General features: G+C 35.8%; 1 protein-coding gene across 1 annotated transcript in view; it reads left to right on the plus strand.

The window, feature by feature from the left end:
- LOC138706306 (UNC93-like protein) overlaps positions 1–17,743 on the plus strand; it is a 48,578-nt gene extending 30,835 nt beyond the window's left edge. Inside the window, exons 5-6 of the mRNA XM_069835426.1 lie at positions 7,684–7,951; positions 16,769–17,743. Coding sequence (XP_069691527.1) covers positions 7,684–7,951; positions 16,769–16,989 — 489 coding nt within the window. The 3' untranslated portion in view covers positions 16,990–17,743. The remainder of the gene's footprint in view (positions 1–7,683; positions 7,952–16,768) is intronic.
- Positions 17,744–18,576: the final 833 nt, after the last annotated feature.

Genomic DNA, 18,576 nt, shown 5'->3' on the forward strand with positions numbered 1-18,576 from the left:
AAAATGAGATGAGTTGCAGGGTCCGTACTTCAATCCATTTAGAGTTATGAAGCTTCTCAGTGCATTGGGACAATCTCTATTACATTCATGGAAGCACTGTGTAAGATCAATACCCATATTATTTTCTGATATTAAACTTGTAATAAAAAACACATTAACTCGTTCAAGAATATATTGCAACACAAACACAAGAAGACACACAAACACAAAAATACACACAAACACAAAAACACACACAAACACAAAATACACGCACAAAAAAACAAACACATGCACAAATATACACGCACAAACACACATTACACTACGCTCACGCACAAGCACACACACACACACACACACACACACATAAGAAATTTACCGGAACTTTCAAGTTTAAAAGACTTGAAAAATATATCTTTCTTCGGTTTTACAGATCGATGGACATGGTGACTATTGCACATTGATCCAAGTACAATAATGAATGGGTACGTTACAGCGTATCGTGAATGGGTAGGAGACTTTCCCTGTTACATTATTGATGAAAGTATCATATTACGTATTGCCATCCATGTCATAGTGGTTTCGGATTCCCTACAAAGCGGTAAGATTCATATAACAGTGTACATTTTATTACGTAAATGACCTTACTGCGTTAATTTTATAAAGCTTATACTAATATTAATTACAAGTTATATTGTGTGCGTTTACTTTCTATATAAACCACTCTCGTATTAAGATTTCCTAGCGATTCTATCATTTTCACTGTTTAAACTGAATTGTACTTTTTTAGTTATGCGTAATAAATTGAGATAATAATATGAAGAATATTTGTAAGCGATAATAATATGAAATAGATTTATTTATTTAGCTAGATGATTACAAGTCATCTAAGATTTTTAATGAACAATACACAATTTAGGAATTACAAATGGTAGACAATTCATAATCTCTAATACATTTAAAGCAAAGTGTTTTAGTTATTAAAAACTGGGAGAAAATATATTTATGTGGTACACCGAACACATTTTTTCTTCATAAAGTTGAACCTCAATCATGGTCCTTCTTTTATCTATTGACAAAATATGTCCTTTATACCATTCGTGTATGTTTCATTTTTTCAAGGTCTCAAGTGTAATGAAAGTGAAGAGACACCAGATGTGGAAAACCTGGATAAAGAGTTATATTAGTAATACGCATTGTGCAAGACAAGTACTCTATATGTTATTTTACAAACATGTCCAGTGCTCTCCGTGATATTACATCACAGACATTGAAGCCTGTTTGTTTTCTTTATATAATGTAATATTATAGTAATTTATTTGTTTGTTTCCAATATCAAAACCCAAAACAATGACTGAAAAAGATCACATTTACTATAAAATCTACGGCTATATCACTTTAATAAAATAATAATTGGTATTCAATCCACTTGTGCTGTCATAAAAACAACCTAGTAGCCTATCATAACAGCATTATACAAGCAATCAAGTCGATTGTTGTTTTATCGCTGTGCAAATAACTCGATACCAGCCACGATTTGGATATAGATATACCTATATGAGTATTATATTATTTTAACAATCATTGACCTCATTGCACATATGAGCAAACTTCACATAAGAAAAGCACCGGCTTAAAAAATACTTCTCCTACAAAAATTAGTTCCTTTCTACGACAGTGCCCTAAGTAGCATTTTATCCACTGTTATGAGTGCCTAAACTGAGTCTTTAAAATATTTGTGTCTACAAAAGTAAGTTATCACTTTAGGCACTGCTATTCATTTTACCCACTGCCAAAGAAAATGTGCCAATTTACAAACTTCACTCAGTAAGAAATTAATGCATTACCTTGATCTTTCATTACTTAAATATTACACGTAATACAAATAAGTAATAAATTTAATATTCATATTTACAGTTTATATTTTTTTATTTTAGATATTTTTAATTTGAAGATTTTGATCGAAAAACATAGGGAATTTAATAAAGAAACTCACTTGGGTTTTATTGATTACGAAAAAGCTTTCGACCGTGTTGACAGAAATAAGCTCTTTCAAATTTTGGCAGATGATTTAGTTCCAAACGCAATTATAAGAACAATTTACGAATTATATAACCACAATATTATCAAAATTACTATCGGGTCACAACATACCGAATAGAGACCGATAAACTTTTATTCAATATATACATCAACTCCATCATCAGACATTGGCGACTAACAATTCATGGAAACATCCCGCTCTTCCGAAATTGTACTCTAGATACATTATTATATGCAGACGATCAGGTTCTCTTTACTACAAATGAAGACGAGCTGCAATACTCAATATATCATCTGAATATAATAGCACAAAATTTCAATATGAAAATTTCCGCAAACAAAACAAAAATTATGGCGTTCCAAGGTAAACAGCCAGTTAGGAGTAAAATTTGCATTAGAACCCATACGTTAGAATAGGTAAACTCATTTAAATATTTAGGTTATAATTTGACATATTTACCTGTTACTGATATATCTGAAAATATTTAACAATTTAATGGAGTCTTAAGAACCATCAACCAGGTTTTCACAACCACGAAAACCCAAAAACATACCAGGTTAAAAGCATATAAAGTTCTAGCAAGACCTGTCCTCATGTATGGTAGTGAGGCCTGGACTGTCAGAAACTTAGATGTTCAACGCCTAACAACTGCGGAAATGAGATTTCTGAGGAGGACTGCCGGCTACAGCTTGCTTGACCACGAAAGGAATGAACTAATTACAAGAATTGAAAATTACACCTATTTATGAACATCTCAACCACTATAGACAAAAATGGCTTAACCATGTCAATAGGATGGACCGTTCCAGACTCCCAAGACAAATTCTCCGCTACATACCACATGGAAGACGATCTTTGGGACGCCCCCTGAAAAGATGGACGGAGACCGTAACAGGCAACTAGGCCTAATACCTGCAAGGACGATGATGATGATGATGATGATATCTACATTTTAACCCTTATTATTCTGAAGTTGAATGCAGTACTAATTGTAACAAAATTTATAATTCAACTGTTTCCAACCGATTTGTTGATTATATGGCCGGTTTAATCGGCCATGAAATCTTGAACATGAATAAAACAGGCTGCCATTTCATGGATACTTAATGGTTCTGAATTTAGATGGCCATGAAATTGTGATGTTATACCTCTCCAACTTGAAATATTTATTTAGTGTAAATTTGTGCTATCGTAGAAAAAAATATTGTATTACACACATTCGTAAAGTCATCTTTTTGGCCCTCGTGTGTTTGAAGCCTCGTTTCACAAAATTTTATACTCATGCCAAAAAGAGAACTTTTACGAACTTGTCTCATAAATAATTATTGTCGCATGGGGCCCTATCCACTGTGCCCCTCATTTTCTGAGTATGATTAACAATCCGAATGATGACTGTAAAAACCAAAAAGTTCTTCCCTATGTTGACAAAAACGAAATCATTCCTTCGAAAATCCACAAACGATTAGGGAAAATACGGGAATTTTACTTGAAGCAAGTAAAGAAATAAGTTTGGAAGTAAATCCCGAAAAGACGAAGTATATGATTGAATAATTTCAAGGGAAAAATTGTTCCGGGGCCGGGTATCGATCCCGGGACCTCTGGTTGAACATACCAGCGCTCTCCCAACTGAGCTACCCGGGAACTCCACCCGACACCGTCTCAACTTTTCCCTTTATATCCACACAACTCGCGTGGGCTGACGAAACGCCAGAGACCCACATCGAGTGCACACAAACTTTGTGTGACTTGGAATTGTGGTTTTCTGTTAACGAACACAGTGACGTATAATATATGCAAATCTAGTCTTTCAGGTAAAGCTTCCTGTAAAGCAGATTTGAATGATTTGAGTTGTGTGGATATAAAGGGAAAAGTTGAGACGTTGTCGGGTGGAGTTCCCGGGTAGCTCACTTGGTAAGAGGGCTGGTACGTTCAACCAGAGGTCCCGGGATCGATACCCGGCCCCGAAACAATTTTTCCCTTGAACTTATTCAAATCTGCTTTACAGGGAGCTTCACCTGAAAGACTACATTTGCATAATATATACGTTACTGTGTTCGTTAACAGAAAACCACAATTCCAAGTCACACAGAGATTGTGTGCACTCGATGTGGGTCTCTGGCGTTTCGTCAGCCCACGTGAGTTGTGTGGATATAAAGGGAAAAGTTGAGACGGTGTCGGGTGGAGTTCCCGGGTAGCTCAGTTGGGAGAGCGTTGGTACGTTCAACCAGAGGTCCCGGGATCGATACCCGTCCCCGGAACAATTTTTCCCTTGAAATTATTCAAATCTGCTTTACAGGGAGCTTCACCTGAAAGACTATATTTGCATAAAGTATATGATTATTTTTATTTTAGTATGTTATTTTACGACGCTTTATCAACAGCTTCGGTTATTTAGCGTCTGAACGAGATGAAGGTGATAATGCTCGTGAAATGAGTCCGGGGTCCAACACCGTAAATTACCCAGCATTTGCTCATATTGGGTTGAGGGAAAACCCCGGAAAAAACCTCAACCAGGTAACTTGTCCCAACCGGAAATCGAACCCGGGCCATCTGGTTTCGCGGCTAGACGTGCTAACCGTTACTCCACAGGCGTGGACAGTATATGATTATGTCTCGTGACGAGAATATTATACGAAATGGAAATATAAAAATTGGAAATGTATCCTTTGAAGAGGTGGAAAAATTCAAATACCTAGGTTCAACGGTAACAAAATCTATAAATGATACTCGGCAAGAAATTAAATACAGAATAAATATATGGGAAATACCTGTTATTATTCGGTTGAGAAGCTTTTATCATCCAGTCTGCTGTCAAAAAATCTGAAAGTTAGAATTTATAAAACAGTTATATTATCGGTTGTTCTTTATGGTTGTGAAACTTGGATTCTCAGTTTTAGAGAGGAAAATAGGTTAAGGGTGTTTGAGAATAAGGTGCTTAGGAAAATATTTGGGGCTAAAAGGGATGAAGTTACAGGAGAATGGAGAAAGTTACACAATACAAAACTGCACGTATTGTATCCTTCACCTGACATAATTAAATCCAGACGTTTTAGATGGGCAGGACATGTAGCACGTATGGGCGAATCCAGAAATGCATATAGAGTGTTAGTTGGGAGACCGGAGGGAAAAAGACCTTTGGGGAGGCCGAGACGTAGATGGGAAGATAATATTAAAATGGATTTGAGGGAGGTGGGATATGATGTTAGAGACTGGATTAATCTTGCTCAGGATAGGGACCAATGGCGAGCTTATGTGAGAGCGGCAATGAACATTCGGGTTCCTTAAATGCCAGTAAGTAAGTAAGTAATCCCTTCGAAAATGTGTGGTGGTGAATGATAGACTAGTGCATTTGCGATGTAAATTTGTGAAAATTGTAGCTGCACGACATTTCAACAACAAAGTAATAGAAGCATTCGCTAAAAAAAATTGAAAGTTGGAATACATAGTTATGCCAGAAGTGAACTGTTATTTAAGACTTTTGTGCGAGATCGTGCGTATTTGCTTAGTTTCTGCACAAAACCAATCCGCGGAAAGTCTTATATTCCACATTCAGTATTCCCAACCTAACCGATACAACAATTTCCCTCTTCTTACCGCTTAAGTGACATATTGATTTTACTGCTTTAGGCTTTTAACATATTATTTTTAGAGACGTTCAATATAGTAATAATTATAAATTGGAAACTTACCACTGCAATTTCACCTAAATTGCACTGTTAATTATTGTTTTTAAATATTTGCAAAAATTAAGTAAACTCTAAATCGTTACATAACCTTACCGTTTATTTTAAGTTCGCATTCGACTGGGGGAAAAAAATACAGACGTATATCACGGCCTGCTGGAGTATAGTAAACACAGAAAATATTTTAAAGCAACAATGTTGAAGACAGATATTTTTGTTCCGCAAATTTGCCGTCATTCAACAGAAACCAAGATGGAGATTTCATTGCAACTAATTAGAAATTCCTCTTTCAGGTATGTAATAAACGATCTTCGCACAAAATAATGTACGATACACGAGCGGTATGTTTTCTTTCAATTCTCGGAAATTAAAAAAGCTCAACTACGTTTCACTTTTTCAAACTTTTCCTCGAACATGAAAACGCATCTTACTATTGGGGAGGCAGAGACGTAGATGGGAAGATAATATTAAAATGGATTTGAGGGAGTGGGATATGATGGTAGAGACTGGGTTAATCTTGCTCAGGATAGGGACCAATGGCGGGCTTTTGTGAGGGCGGCAATGAACCTCCGAGTTCCTTAAATGCCAGTAAGTAAGTAATCCCTTCGAAAATGTGTAGTGGTGAATGATAGATTGAGTGCATTTGCGATGTAAATTTGTGAAAATTGTAGCTGCACGACATTTTAACAACAAAGTAAAAGAAGCATTCGCTAAAAAAATTGAAAGAATATATAATTATGCTAGAAGTGAAGTGTTAGTTAATACAGGGACATCATTTTATTTTTACTAACATTTCTAATATTAACCTCGCTATACCTTTGGATCGGCATGAGAACCAGAAACACCGTTTGCTACCCCCTTCCACGACTGGAGTTTGAAGATACTGGCGTAAAATACAAACAAATCACTTTACTAGATATAGGAGGGAAGAAAAGTAGTTCATCCATTTACGTGAACTAGGAAATATCGCGATTTTGAGTTTGATAATTTTCTTTAATTTTTTGTTTAATCAAAATACAGTACATTATTAACAATGAGTGTTTTTGCTCACGAACTGATCTATCCATGAGGACGTATTCATTATGCAGTGTATATTATACTGTCTACAGCACATTAGCGTACGCTATAGAAATGAAGTTGAAATGAAAAATAATCACAGTATGGATATTTAAACACAATTTTGGAAATGGTGGCCGTCCATTTCGATACGGGCTTCAGTTATAATGTGCATATTATTGCACTATAGACATCTGTACCTAATTCCAATTACCAGTTTCGTCCTTCGTACTAGTAACTCATATTGAAATAATTCTGTACCTACTCTGTAAAAGAGTACCTTACGTACTGTAAATTCAATCTTCACTTCTGCCGATCCGAAAAGATAAAATTACTCAGACATGCTATCTACTGTCCGTCCAAGTGGTTTTGTCGCAGGGTCGTACAAAGGGGGTAAATCACGTGACAGTTAATTATTTAACGAGGCCCTTTTAAGTTATTTTAAACAGTTGTATAATATTATGTAGACGTCCAATTCCTAAGAAATTAATGTTCCCAGAAAAGAGCTAAGACAGCCCAGCCACTAGCCTTTACAGAGAGACGAATAGAAGCAGGTGGGGAAAACCGGGATGTGATGTAGGCAAATGGATTGCAGTGCGAAAATGATTCAATAATGAAAGCTCTTTCGTCACTGGAAAACGTGAACATATTTTTGGAACAAACTGTTTACTATGACCGTAAGGCTACTATGACTGTATATGAGGTCTTGGTTCTGTGTGGAGAACGGTTGAACTTCATTAGTAGAAGTGGTGGGAGTGAAGTACATTCAAAAACTCAGGTACAATAAAAATTGAAGTAAAAATAAAATGATGTCCCTGTATTTTTATAGCATGATTCAACCTAGACGCACTACTGTACGTATTTTCATTTTTTTTTTTTTTTCGTTGTGTGGAGTTAGTACTGTTATTAATGTTGCAGGCGTACGTGGCTTGTGCGTGGGGCATCTCCAACATTGGCTACGTCATGATATGTTACGGCATAACCAACTCGATATCCGCCATCGCCACTGGCTCAATTGTCAAGCTGACCGGTCGTGTACCAGTGGTCTGCTGTGCGTTCCTACTTCACCTGGGAATCCTCATAGGCTTGCTGACATGGGCTCCCACTCCCGACGACAAAATCCTCTTCTTCGTGGTTACCGGACTCTGGGGAATATGTGACGGCGTCTGGCTTGTACAAATCAATGGTAAGTGAATATCTGATATTGAAGAATCAGTAAAGCCTCGGTTTTTCTGAACCGAAGTATGCGAGGTGAAGCCCGCCTCGCACAAATCCGGACTACATGAGAGATAGTGATCTACCTCGCAGCTATAGAAACCACTCACTATCTCTCGTGTAGTCCGGATTTGTCGCCTCGCACCTCGCATGCGTCGGTTCAGAAAAACCAAGGCTTAATACAGAGCAGAACTCGCATGAAGAACATCTCTCTTGGACGGGTAATTGTTTCGTGTACAGCAGTGATGTCAACTGATGCCCATAGGAGCAAGCGCGCGCTTTAGAGCCTAGGAGAGCCTGAGCGCTTTACAGCGGAAAGGAAAGAGACAGACGAAAGAGGTAGTATATGCCGCTTAGTCGAGCTATATATAGGGACGGCCAGCATTGATTCAATGAATAAAGGGAAGAGAACTTATTAAAACTGCATCCATGTTAATTTTTAGATTTGCCTGAGAAGTATAAGTGCATTATAAGAATGTAAGTTTTAATTTTAATGTTAATTTTTTACAAGTTTGCATTTTTATTCAAAAGGAATATTTTCTCAACTATTTTACAGAAAAGTAAAATTTTCTATGTTTCTTTAGTAGCCTTACAGGTACTCAAACAATGTTTTAGTAAATTTGTATTACTGAAGATAGTGTATTAAAATGTTTGAAAATATTCGCATGGAAAATGTCTGTAAGGAAATGAATTAACAAAGCAAATACTGTTACATCACAAACAAAATATATGTGCCTATGTGTTGGTAAAACGTCAGCTCTATAGCTTCAGCAGATTTCGAGAAAATAATTTAATATTCTGATAACAGAAAGTTGCGCACCAATGCCACCTAAAAGCATAATGCGATAAGAGTTTTATTATGTAATATTAGTTACAGTTAAGACATATACCTAGACAACTTTGCTTTGTACTATAATATTGTTTTGATTACTTTTATAAGGCTAAAGATACCATTAATATCAATTTCAACTTATCATGTCATATTCAGTGTCTTTCTTTGGGATATCACTTTCTTTATGAATGATTTGTTTAATTCACTTAATACAGTATAGTTGTAGTTATTATGGAATTTGTGTGAATATTCCTTCTTTACTCTTTATTATGTTATTAACGTTTAAAACACAACTGCAATATTAGGCTAAGAAATAGGTGTTAGTACTTTTGTTTTACAGACAATATAGAAAATAACAAACAGAAAGAAGCCATATAAAAATAACGACATAAAATTTCACGTTCCGTTTGAAGTTTGTGCACCACTGTTTTCTTAATCCAACAGGCTGCTTATTCCTCCTAGCATACCCAGCGCTTAATGCCCGCGCACGACGTCAAGGTCAGAAAAATGCGCTTGCTTTGACATCACTGGTGTACAGTAAATCTTGAGGCCCGTCGACACATCACAGCGGCAGTACAACTTCATTATCCATTTAGTTTCAAGTACGAGTTTCGTATGTTAGCGAGTGAAAGAATGGTGGAATTGTGATACTAGAAATGAGAATGCTGCAATAAAACCTGCTACAATTGTTTTGCCATCTTCCACTTCGACTCGCCTGATTTTGAATAGTCTAGGGCAGCGTTTAATTAATAAGTAATATTAATTGCTTATTAATATGCACAACAGTAACCTATATTAATATACAGGGTGTAAGGGGTATAACTGCTGTTCTTTTCACAGTCGTCGAAGACGGTCTACAGCAGTGATGACAAAGCAAGCGCATTTTTCTGACCTTGACGTCGTGCGCGGGAAGCAAGCGCTAAGTATGGAAAGAGGAAGGGTTGTGTATATGAATAAGCAACCTGTTGGATTAATAAACAGTGGTGCACAAACTTCAAACGGAACGTGACATTTTATGTCGTTATTTTTATATGGCTTCTTTCTGTTTAATATTATCTATATCGTCTGTAAAACAAAAGTACTAACACTGATTTCTTAATATTGCACTTGTGTTTTAAATCTTAATAACATAATAAAAAGTTAAGAAGGAATATTCACTTAAATTCCATAGTAGTATAATATTATACTGTATTAAGTGGATGAAACACATCATTCATAAAGAACGTGATATTCCAAAGAAAGAGCTTGAGTATGACATGATAAGTTGTAATTTATATTGATGGTATCTTTAGCCTTACAAAAGTAATCAATAAACTAATCAAAACAATATTACAGTACAAAGCAAAGTTACCTAGGTACTGTATATGTTTTAAGTGTAACTAATATTACATAACAAAACTCTTATGGCATTATGCTTTTAAGGTGATATTTGTGAGCAACTTCCTATCATCAGAATATTAAATTATTTTCTCGAAATCTACTGAAGCTATAGAGCTGACATTTTTACAACACATGGGCACGTATCTTTTGCTTATGATGTAACAGTAGTTGCTTTGTTAATTCATTTCCTTACAAACAATTTCCATGCGAATATTTTCAAAATTTTCAATACACTATCTTCAGTAATGCGTATGTACGGTATATTAGATTTACGAAAACATTCTGTAAGGCTACTAAATAAATAGGCCTATACCTGAAAATTTCACTTTTCTATACGAAAAGTTGAGAAAATATTTCTTTTGAATAAAAAAAAATCAAACTTGTGAAAAATGAGCATTAAAATTAAAACTTACATTCTCATAATGCACTTATACTTCTCAGGCAAATCTAAAAATTAACATGGATACAGTTTTAATAAGTTCTCTTCCCTTTATCTATTCAATCAGTGCTGGCCATCCCTGAATACAGCTCGACCAAGCGGCATATACTACCTCTTTCGTCTGTCTTTTTCCTTTCCGCTGTAAAGCGCTCAGGCTCTCCTGGGCTCTAAAGCGCGCGCTTGCTCCTGTGGGCATCAATTGACATGCCTGGTCTACAGGATCAAAAAATGTCCATACAACATAGGATCAAAACTTTATAGTCTTCCCAGAAAGAAATATTTCTTTCCTTATTTTATTTGCATTATTCTGCTTATATCGTTAGTAAAATTACGAAAGCAATTACATCAGTAAGTATATCTAGCAAAGAGTTAATATTAGTTTAAATAAATATTTGTATCTTCTATTACGTTTTCGTGAAATTAAATAATAAAGCATGCTTAAATTTGTTAATATTCTGGCGTGAGAGGCGTGGCAACATGTTTAGCAGGATTCACGCTGTCTGCACAGACGTACAGATCAGCTGAGTTCAAGTTCCCTGTCCATAGGTCTCCTGCCGAGCGGATGGCAGTTCAGTACAGGTATTCGATAAACAACTTACAATGTCATTCACAGTTCAGGAATAACATGATATGTTATTAATTTATGGAGAAAGTCGTCGTAATTCAAGTGCGGCAAGAAGGATGTACCGTCAACGTTTTCCGCAAAAAAGGTTACCTAATCGGCGAACTTTTCTAGCAGTTTCTCAATGATTATTAGAAACTGGGAGTCTCTTACTCCTTTTCGGAAATCACACAAAGAGAAATTTCTTTTAAAATTATACTGCTTTACGGAAGCGGGAGAGATTAAAATTTTGCTTTAGAGAAAAAGTTCGTGTGATTTTGTGCGGTAAACCATTGTTTATTTTTTAGACGTATTATAAAAAATGGAGCAATATTGTTAAATAAAATGTAAATTTAACATAATGTTCTATTAATGAGATTGAAAGTTCGTATTTTCTGCTCGTTTTATGTAAACAACAGTATTGTCCTGGTCCGCTCCTGCATTAGAACAGAGCATCTGTTTTGTACCGGTATGTCTGTACCCGCTTGAGCTGTACTGTGTACTTGTAAACCCCCTCCTCCCCATCCAGCAACGTTGCAAAATGTCTCATATTGTAAACTTTAATAATATTGCAATTAGAAAAAAGTTTTGGTGACATTTTTTCTTCCTTATGACGTGAATAATCATCAGTTAAAATAATGTCACTTATACCCCTTACACTCTGCATAATTTAACGAAATAATAATAATAATAATTATTATTATTATTATTACTATTATTATTATTATTATTATTACTTGTAAAATCTTGTAGTACGATTTATTAGGAATACTGTTATTTTGCAAATAAGGGGATCTCAAAGAATATCGTAGTCCAGCGATTCTCAGCCAAGGGGCTAAGGCCCTCTGGACATCCGAAGAGCTGTTAATGAAGGGACCGTGAAAAAAAAAAAATAATCTTCTCTTCTACTTCATATCACGTATTGAGCCTGTTGGCCTGTTGCTGTCTGATTCCATCGTTTCAGCAGACGACCAAAGATCTTTTTACTAAAGGGCGGTAATTTAGTGCTTGACGTGATAATAATAGTAATAATAATAATAATAATAAATTTATATTACTGGCTGTTTTGTATGGATGTGAAACTTGGTCTCTCACTTTAAGAGAGAAACAGAGGTTAAAAGTGTTTTAGAATAAGATGCTTAAGAAAATAATTGAGCTAAGAGGGATGAAGTTACAGAAGAATGGAGAAAGTTACAGAACGCAGAACTGCACGCATTGTATTCTTCACCTGACAAAATTTGGAACAATAAATTCACACGTTTGAGATGGACAGGGCATGTAGCACGTATGGGCGAATGCAGAAATGCAAATAGAGTGTTAGTTGGGAGGCCGGTGGGAAAATACCTTTGGGGAGACCGAGACGTAGATGGGAAGATAATATTAAAATGGATTTGAGGGAGGTGGGATATGATTATAGAGACTTGATTAATCTTCCACAGGATAGGGACCGATGGCGGTTTTATGTGAGAGCAGCAATGAATCTCCGGGTTCTCTAAAAGCCATAAGTGTAATAATAATAATAATAATAATAATAATAATAATAATAATAATAATAACAACAATAATAATAATAATAGTAGTAATGATGATGATGATAATAATAATAATAATAATAATAATAATCCATTTTTAAAAGTAGTTCTAGAAAAATTTCAACATCCAACTATTTGCGTTAAATAAAAACACAATTAAAATGTTTTCTTTTTAATTCGATACCAAATTTCACATTTCTATATTATACAGGGACATCATTTTATTTTTACTAACATTTTCAATATTAACCAGGCTATATCTTTGGATTAAAGGTCTAGAACCGGAAACACCGCTTGCTCCCCCTTCCACGACTGGAGTTCGATGATACTGGCGTAAAATACAAATCACTTTACTAGGTATAGGAGGGAAGAAAGTAGTTCATCCATTTACGTAAACTAGGAAATATCACAATTTTGAGTTCGATAATTTTCATTAGATTTTTGTTTAATCAAAATACAGTACTGTATTAACACTTAGTGTTGTTACTCACGAACTCAGCTATCCATTCGGACGCATCAATTATGTAGTGTATATTGTACTGTTACAGCACATTAGAGTACAATATAGAGAACGAAGTTAAATTGAAAAATAATCATAATATGGATATTTAAACACATTTTTTAAAATGGTGGCCGTTCATTTCGATACAGGCTTCAGTTCTTTTGTGCATATTATCGCACTATAGACTATTGTACCTAATTCCAATTACCAGTTTCGTCCTTCGTACTAGTAACTCATGTTGAAATAATTCTGTACCTACTCTATAAAAGAGTACCTTACGTACTGTAAATTTAATTTTCACCTGCCCGATCCGAAAATATAAAATTACTCAGAAATGCTATCTTCTGTCCGTTCAAGTGGTTTTGTCGCAGGGTCGTAGAAAGGGGGGGGGGAATCACGTGACAGTTAATTATTTAACGAGGCCCTTTCATTTAAGTTATTTTAAACAGTTGTATAATATTACGTAGACGTCCAATTCCTAACTGAAATTAATGTTTTCAGAAAAGAGCTAAGACATCCCAGCTACTAGACTTTACAGAGGGACGAACAGTAAGCAGGTGGGGGAAGTCGGGATGCGACGTAGGCAAACGGACGACAGTACCTGTGCGAAAATATGATTCAATATTGAAAGCTCTTTCGTCACTGGAAAACGCGAACAGAACATATTTCTGGAACGTACTATACTCACTAACTCAGTACTGCATACGCGGCCTTGGTTCTGTGTGGTAGACGGTTGTAAGTTTACTAGTAGAGGGGGTGGAAGTGAAGTACCGTACAGTGGGGATATTTCGGACGCAGGGGTAACATCAGACGGTAATTCAATTTATCATATTTTATGTTGGTAACACCAGTTCTATCACTTTTGTTGACGTCGTACAAAATTTTGTCGAATATCCTTTTGAGAAAATTAACTTCATATGTAGATGAAATTATTGGGGACCATCAGTGTGGTTTTAGACGTAATAGATCGACTATTGATCAGATTTTTTGTATTCGACAGATATTGGAGAAAAATGGGAGTATAAGGGTACAGTGCATCAGTTATTCATAGATTTCAAAAAAGCGTATGACTCGGTTAAGAGAGAAGTTTTATATAATATTCTTATTGAATTTGGTATTCCCAAGAAACTAATTCGATTAATTGAAATGTGTCTTAGTGAAACTTACAGCAGAGTCTGTATAGGCCAGTTTCTATCTGATGCTTTTCCAATTCACTGCGGGCTAAAGCAGGGAGATGCACTATCACCTTTACTTTTTAACTTCGCTCTAGAATATGCCATTAGGAAAGTTCAGGATAATAGACAGGGTTTGGAGTTGAATGGGTTACATCAGCTTCTTGTCTATGCGGATGACGTGAATATGCTAGGGGAAAATCCACAAACGATTAGGGAAAACGCGGAAATTCTAGTTGAAGCAAGTAAAGCGATAGGGTTGGAAGTAAATCCCGAAAAGACTAAGTATATGATTATGTCTCGTGACCAGAATATTGTACGAAATGGAACTATAAAAATTGGAGATTTATCCTTCGAAGAGGTGGAAAAATTCAAATATCTTGGAGCAACAGTAACAAATCTAAATGACACTCGGGAGGAAATTAAACACAGAATAAATATGGGAAATGCCTGTTATTATTCGGTTGAGAAGCTTTTGTCATCTAGTCTTCTGTCAAAAAGTCTGAAAGTTAGAATTTATAAAACAGTTATATTACCAGTTGTTCTGTATGGTTGTGAAACTTGGACTCTCACTTTGAGAGAGGAACAGAGATTAAGGGTGTTTGAGAATAAGGTTCTTAGGAAAATATTTGGGGCTAAGAGGGATGAAGTTACAGGAGAATGGAGAAAGTTACACAACGCAGAGATGCACGCATTGTATACTTCACCTGACATAATTAGGAACATAAAATCCAGACGTTTGAGATGGGCAGGACATGTAGCACGTATGGGCGAATCCAGAAATGCATATAGAGTGTTAGTTGGGAGGCCGGAGGGCAAAAGACCTTTGGGGAGGCCGAGACGTAGATGGGAAGATATTATTAAAATGGATTTGAGGGAGATAGGATATGATGGTAGAGACTGGATTAATCTTGCTCAGGATAGGGACCAATGGCGGGCTTATGTGAGGGCGGCAATGAACCTACGGGTTCCTTAAAAGCCAGTAAGTAAGTAAGTAAACACCAGTTCACCAATGGGTCTTTAAAAATGTGCAGAAACATACAAGCGATACGAACATAGTAAAAAGCGCGGAAAAGATGCTAAGAACTGGTGTTACCAACATAAAATATGATAAATTTAATTACCCAGCAGCAGATGTTTTACACTCGTGAACAATTCCAAGCCTTGGTGTAAAAGCCGATGCAACACCAGGTCGCCTAAACCAAGTTAGATTCTTAATTAATCGACCTGGTGTAGTATATGGTCAATGTTCCGAAATCTGTGGGGCAAACCACAGATTTATACCCATCGTAATTGAAAGTATCTCAACAAACGGTTTTATTAATTGAATCCTAAAAATAAATGAGTCACCAGATGACTGAAAGCAAGTAATGGTCTCTTAAACCAAATTATAGTAATTTAGCAATTACTTCTGATGAGAAAATTTAGTTAAATAATAACATTATCTTGTCAAGATAAAATTATTCATATGAATAATTTTCTATTCCACAAATAATACCTCTAAGCTGATTAATATTATTTTTATTTTTCTCTATTATATTTATATTATTTAATTCCATAAATTACTTCTCATATATTCCAATTAAATCATTAACAGAAAAAAATAATTAATATAAAAATTATAAATTGAAAATGATAAGTAATTTATTCTCAGTATTTGACCCATCAACAAGTATAATAAATTTATCATTAAATTGAATCAGCACTATATTAGAACTATTTATTATTCCAATAAGTTACTAATTCCATCACGACATTATGTTTTATGAAATGAATTATTAATAAATGTACATAAAGAATTCAAAACATTACTTGGAACAAGAAATAATTATAAAGGAGCTTCATTTATCTTTATTTCTTTATTTTCAATAATTATATTTAATAATTTCTTAGGTCTATTTCCATATATTTTCACTAGAACAAGTCATATAGTGCTAACATTATCTTTAGCACTACCACTTTGAGTTAGTTTCATATTATTTGGTTGAATTAATAATACTCAACATATACCCCTGATGTTACCCCTGCGTCCGAAATATCCCCACTTTACGGTACATTAAAAAACTCAGGTACAATAAAAATTGAAGTAAAAATAAAATGATGTCCCTGTACAATCTACTCTACACCTCGGGCTAGGGCCCACACTAAAACAATGTGAGAAAATGACGCTCTCATCATCAAAAGGTTGAGAAGCACGTATACTTGTGTAGTCGATAATTTGAAAAACCTCTAATTGAAAACAAAGATATTAATTGCTTACTAATATGCACAACGGGAACCTATATTAAAATTGTTAATTTTCAAATTTGTATGTTCCTGTGTTCTTCCAGCTTACTGCGGGATACTTTTCCCGTCGAGAGAAGAAGCAGCATATAGCAATTTCAGACTGTGGGAGTCTTTGGGCTTCATCATAGCCTACGCTTACAGCATGTACCTGTGTGCGCAACCCAAGATCTACATCCTCATCGCACTGCTCATCATCGGCATGGCTGGCTACCTCGTCGTAGAATGGCAAGAACGAAAGAAGCTACGCAAAAAAGCTGACCAATGAGAGTGAAACCTCCAGAGTTCGTGTACGGAGTTTGTACCCCAAATATGGCACATGGGTATTTCCGTGGTTTACTTATTTATTCCTAGACTGCAAACTCTCATCACAATTTCCGGAAAGTCCCTGGAGTATACCACGTCTGCCGTTAAACGAGCATCGAGGCTACTTTCCTCGGGAATATGGAGGTCAGAGCTGTGGAGTAAATGGTGCCCAAGGGAAGAATAATCGATGTAGACCCCTAACTAATTCTCTCTCCATGACATACTTTTCTACAATGCACGCATGCACCATTATGTGCAGAAAAACTAGACAACACAAAAAAAGTATTTAAACACGGAAGACGTTGTTCGAGTGTTATCTGCAATCAGTATTTTTCCTTCTCTTACTCACTGTACGATGTTAGGTTCAAATATTTTCTTCGGCTTTCATATGTATCTGGTAACGACGACTTCCAACTATATTATTAGTGTTTGCTTGGAATAATTCTAACTCCAATTAAATACTAATCCGTTTTAGGAAAAGCCAAATGCTTCATTTAAGGAGCCTAAATGCATTTCACATATCCAGAAATAAATTGTGTATAGACCTACGCGTGTGTGTATATGTGTGGATGTGTGTGGTGTGCGTGCGTGAGTGTGTATACGGTATGTGCATGTGTTTGTGCGATGTGTGCATGTGTGTGTTCTGTGTACGATGTGTGCATATATATGTGTATACAGGATGTTTCCGGGTTGGTGTTACAAACTTTCAGGGATGATGGGGAAGGGCATATGTATTAATTTGAGATAAGGAACCATGGTCCGGAAATGACTGAGTCGAAAGTTATAAGCAAAAGTAATTATGTGGAAATGTAATTTTAATTTGGCACCATGTGCCCTCCTTCCCTTAACCTTTGGAACAGTCGTGGAAAGATGATATGGGCCGGATGTCTCCTACATGGGTACTTGTCCCGATATAATCTGTGAATCCATGAACCGGTTCCGGACAATTGGCCACAGAAAATTGGTAATAGGGACAATTCGCCACAGATAGACAATTTGCCACAAATAGACAATTTCCCACAGCTAGACAATTTGCCACAAATAAACAATTTGCCACAGATAGACAATTTACCATAAATAAACAATTTGCCACACCGTCCATTATCCAAAAATGGGACCGTAACAATTTATTTAAATGTGAATTAGTGGCAAATATGATAAGTTTCATGTTGTCCTCTGGTTAAAAATACAGGGACATCATTTTATTTTTACTTCAATTTTTATTGTACCTGAGTTTTTTAATGTAATTAACTCCCACCCCTTCTACTAAAGAAGTTCCAACTCCACACAGAACCAAGACCGCAGATAGTAAGCAGTACTGAGTTACTGAGTATAGTACGTTCCAGAAATACGTTCGCGTTTTCCAGTGACGAAAGAGCTTTCAATAATTAATCATATTTTCGCACAGGTACTGTCCGTTTGCCTACGTCGCATCCCGATTTCCCCCACCTGCTTCTGCTCGCCCCTCTGTAATAGCTGGGCTGTCTTAGCTCTTTTCTGAAAACATTAATTTCTCTTAGGAATTGGAAGTTTACGTAATATTATGCAG

Source organism: Periplaneta americana, chromosome 1, assembly GCF_040183065.1.
Source record: "Periplaneta americana isolate PAMFEO1 chromosome 1, P.americana_PAMFEO1_priV1, whole genome shotgun sequence".
NCBI classification, from domain to species: domain Eukaryota; kingdom Metazoa; phylum Arthropoda; class Insecta; order Blattodea; family Blattidae; genus Periplaneta; species Periplaneta americana.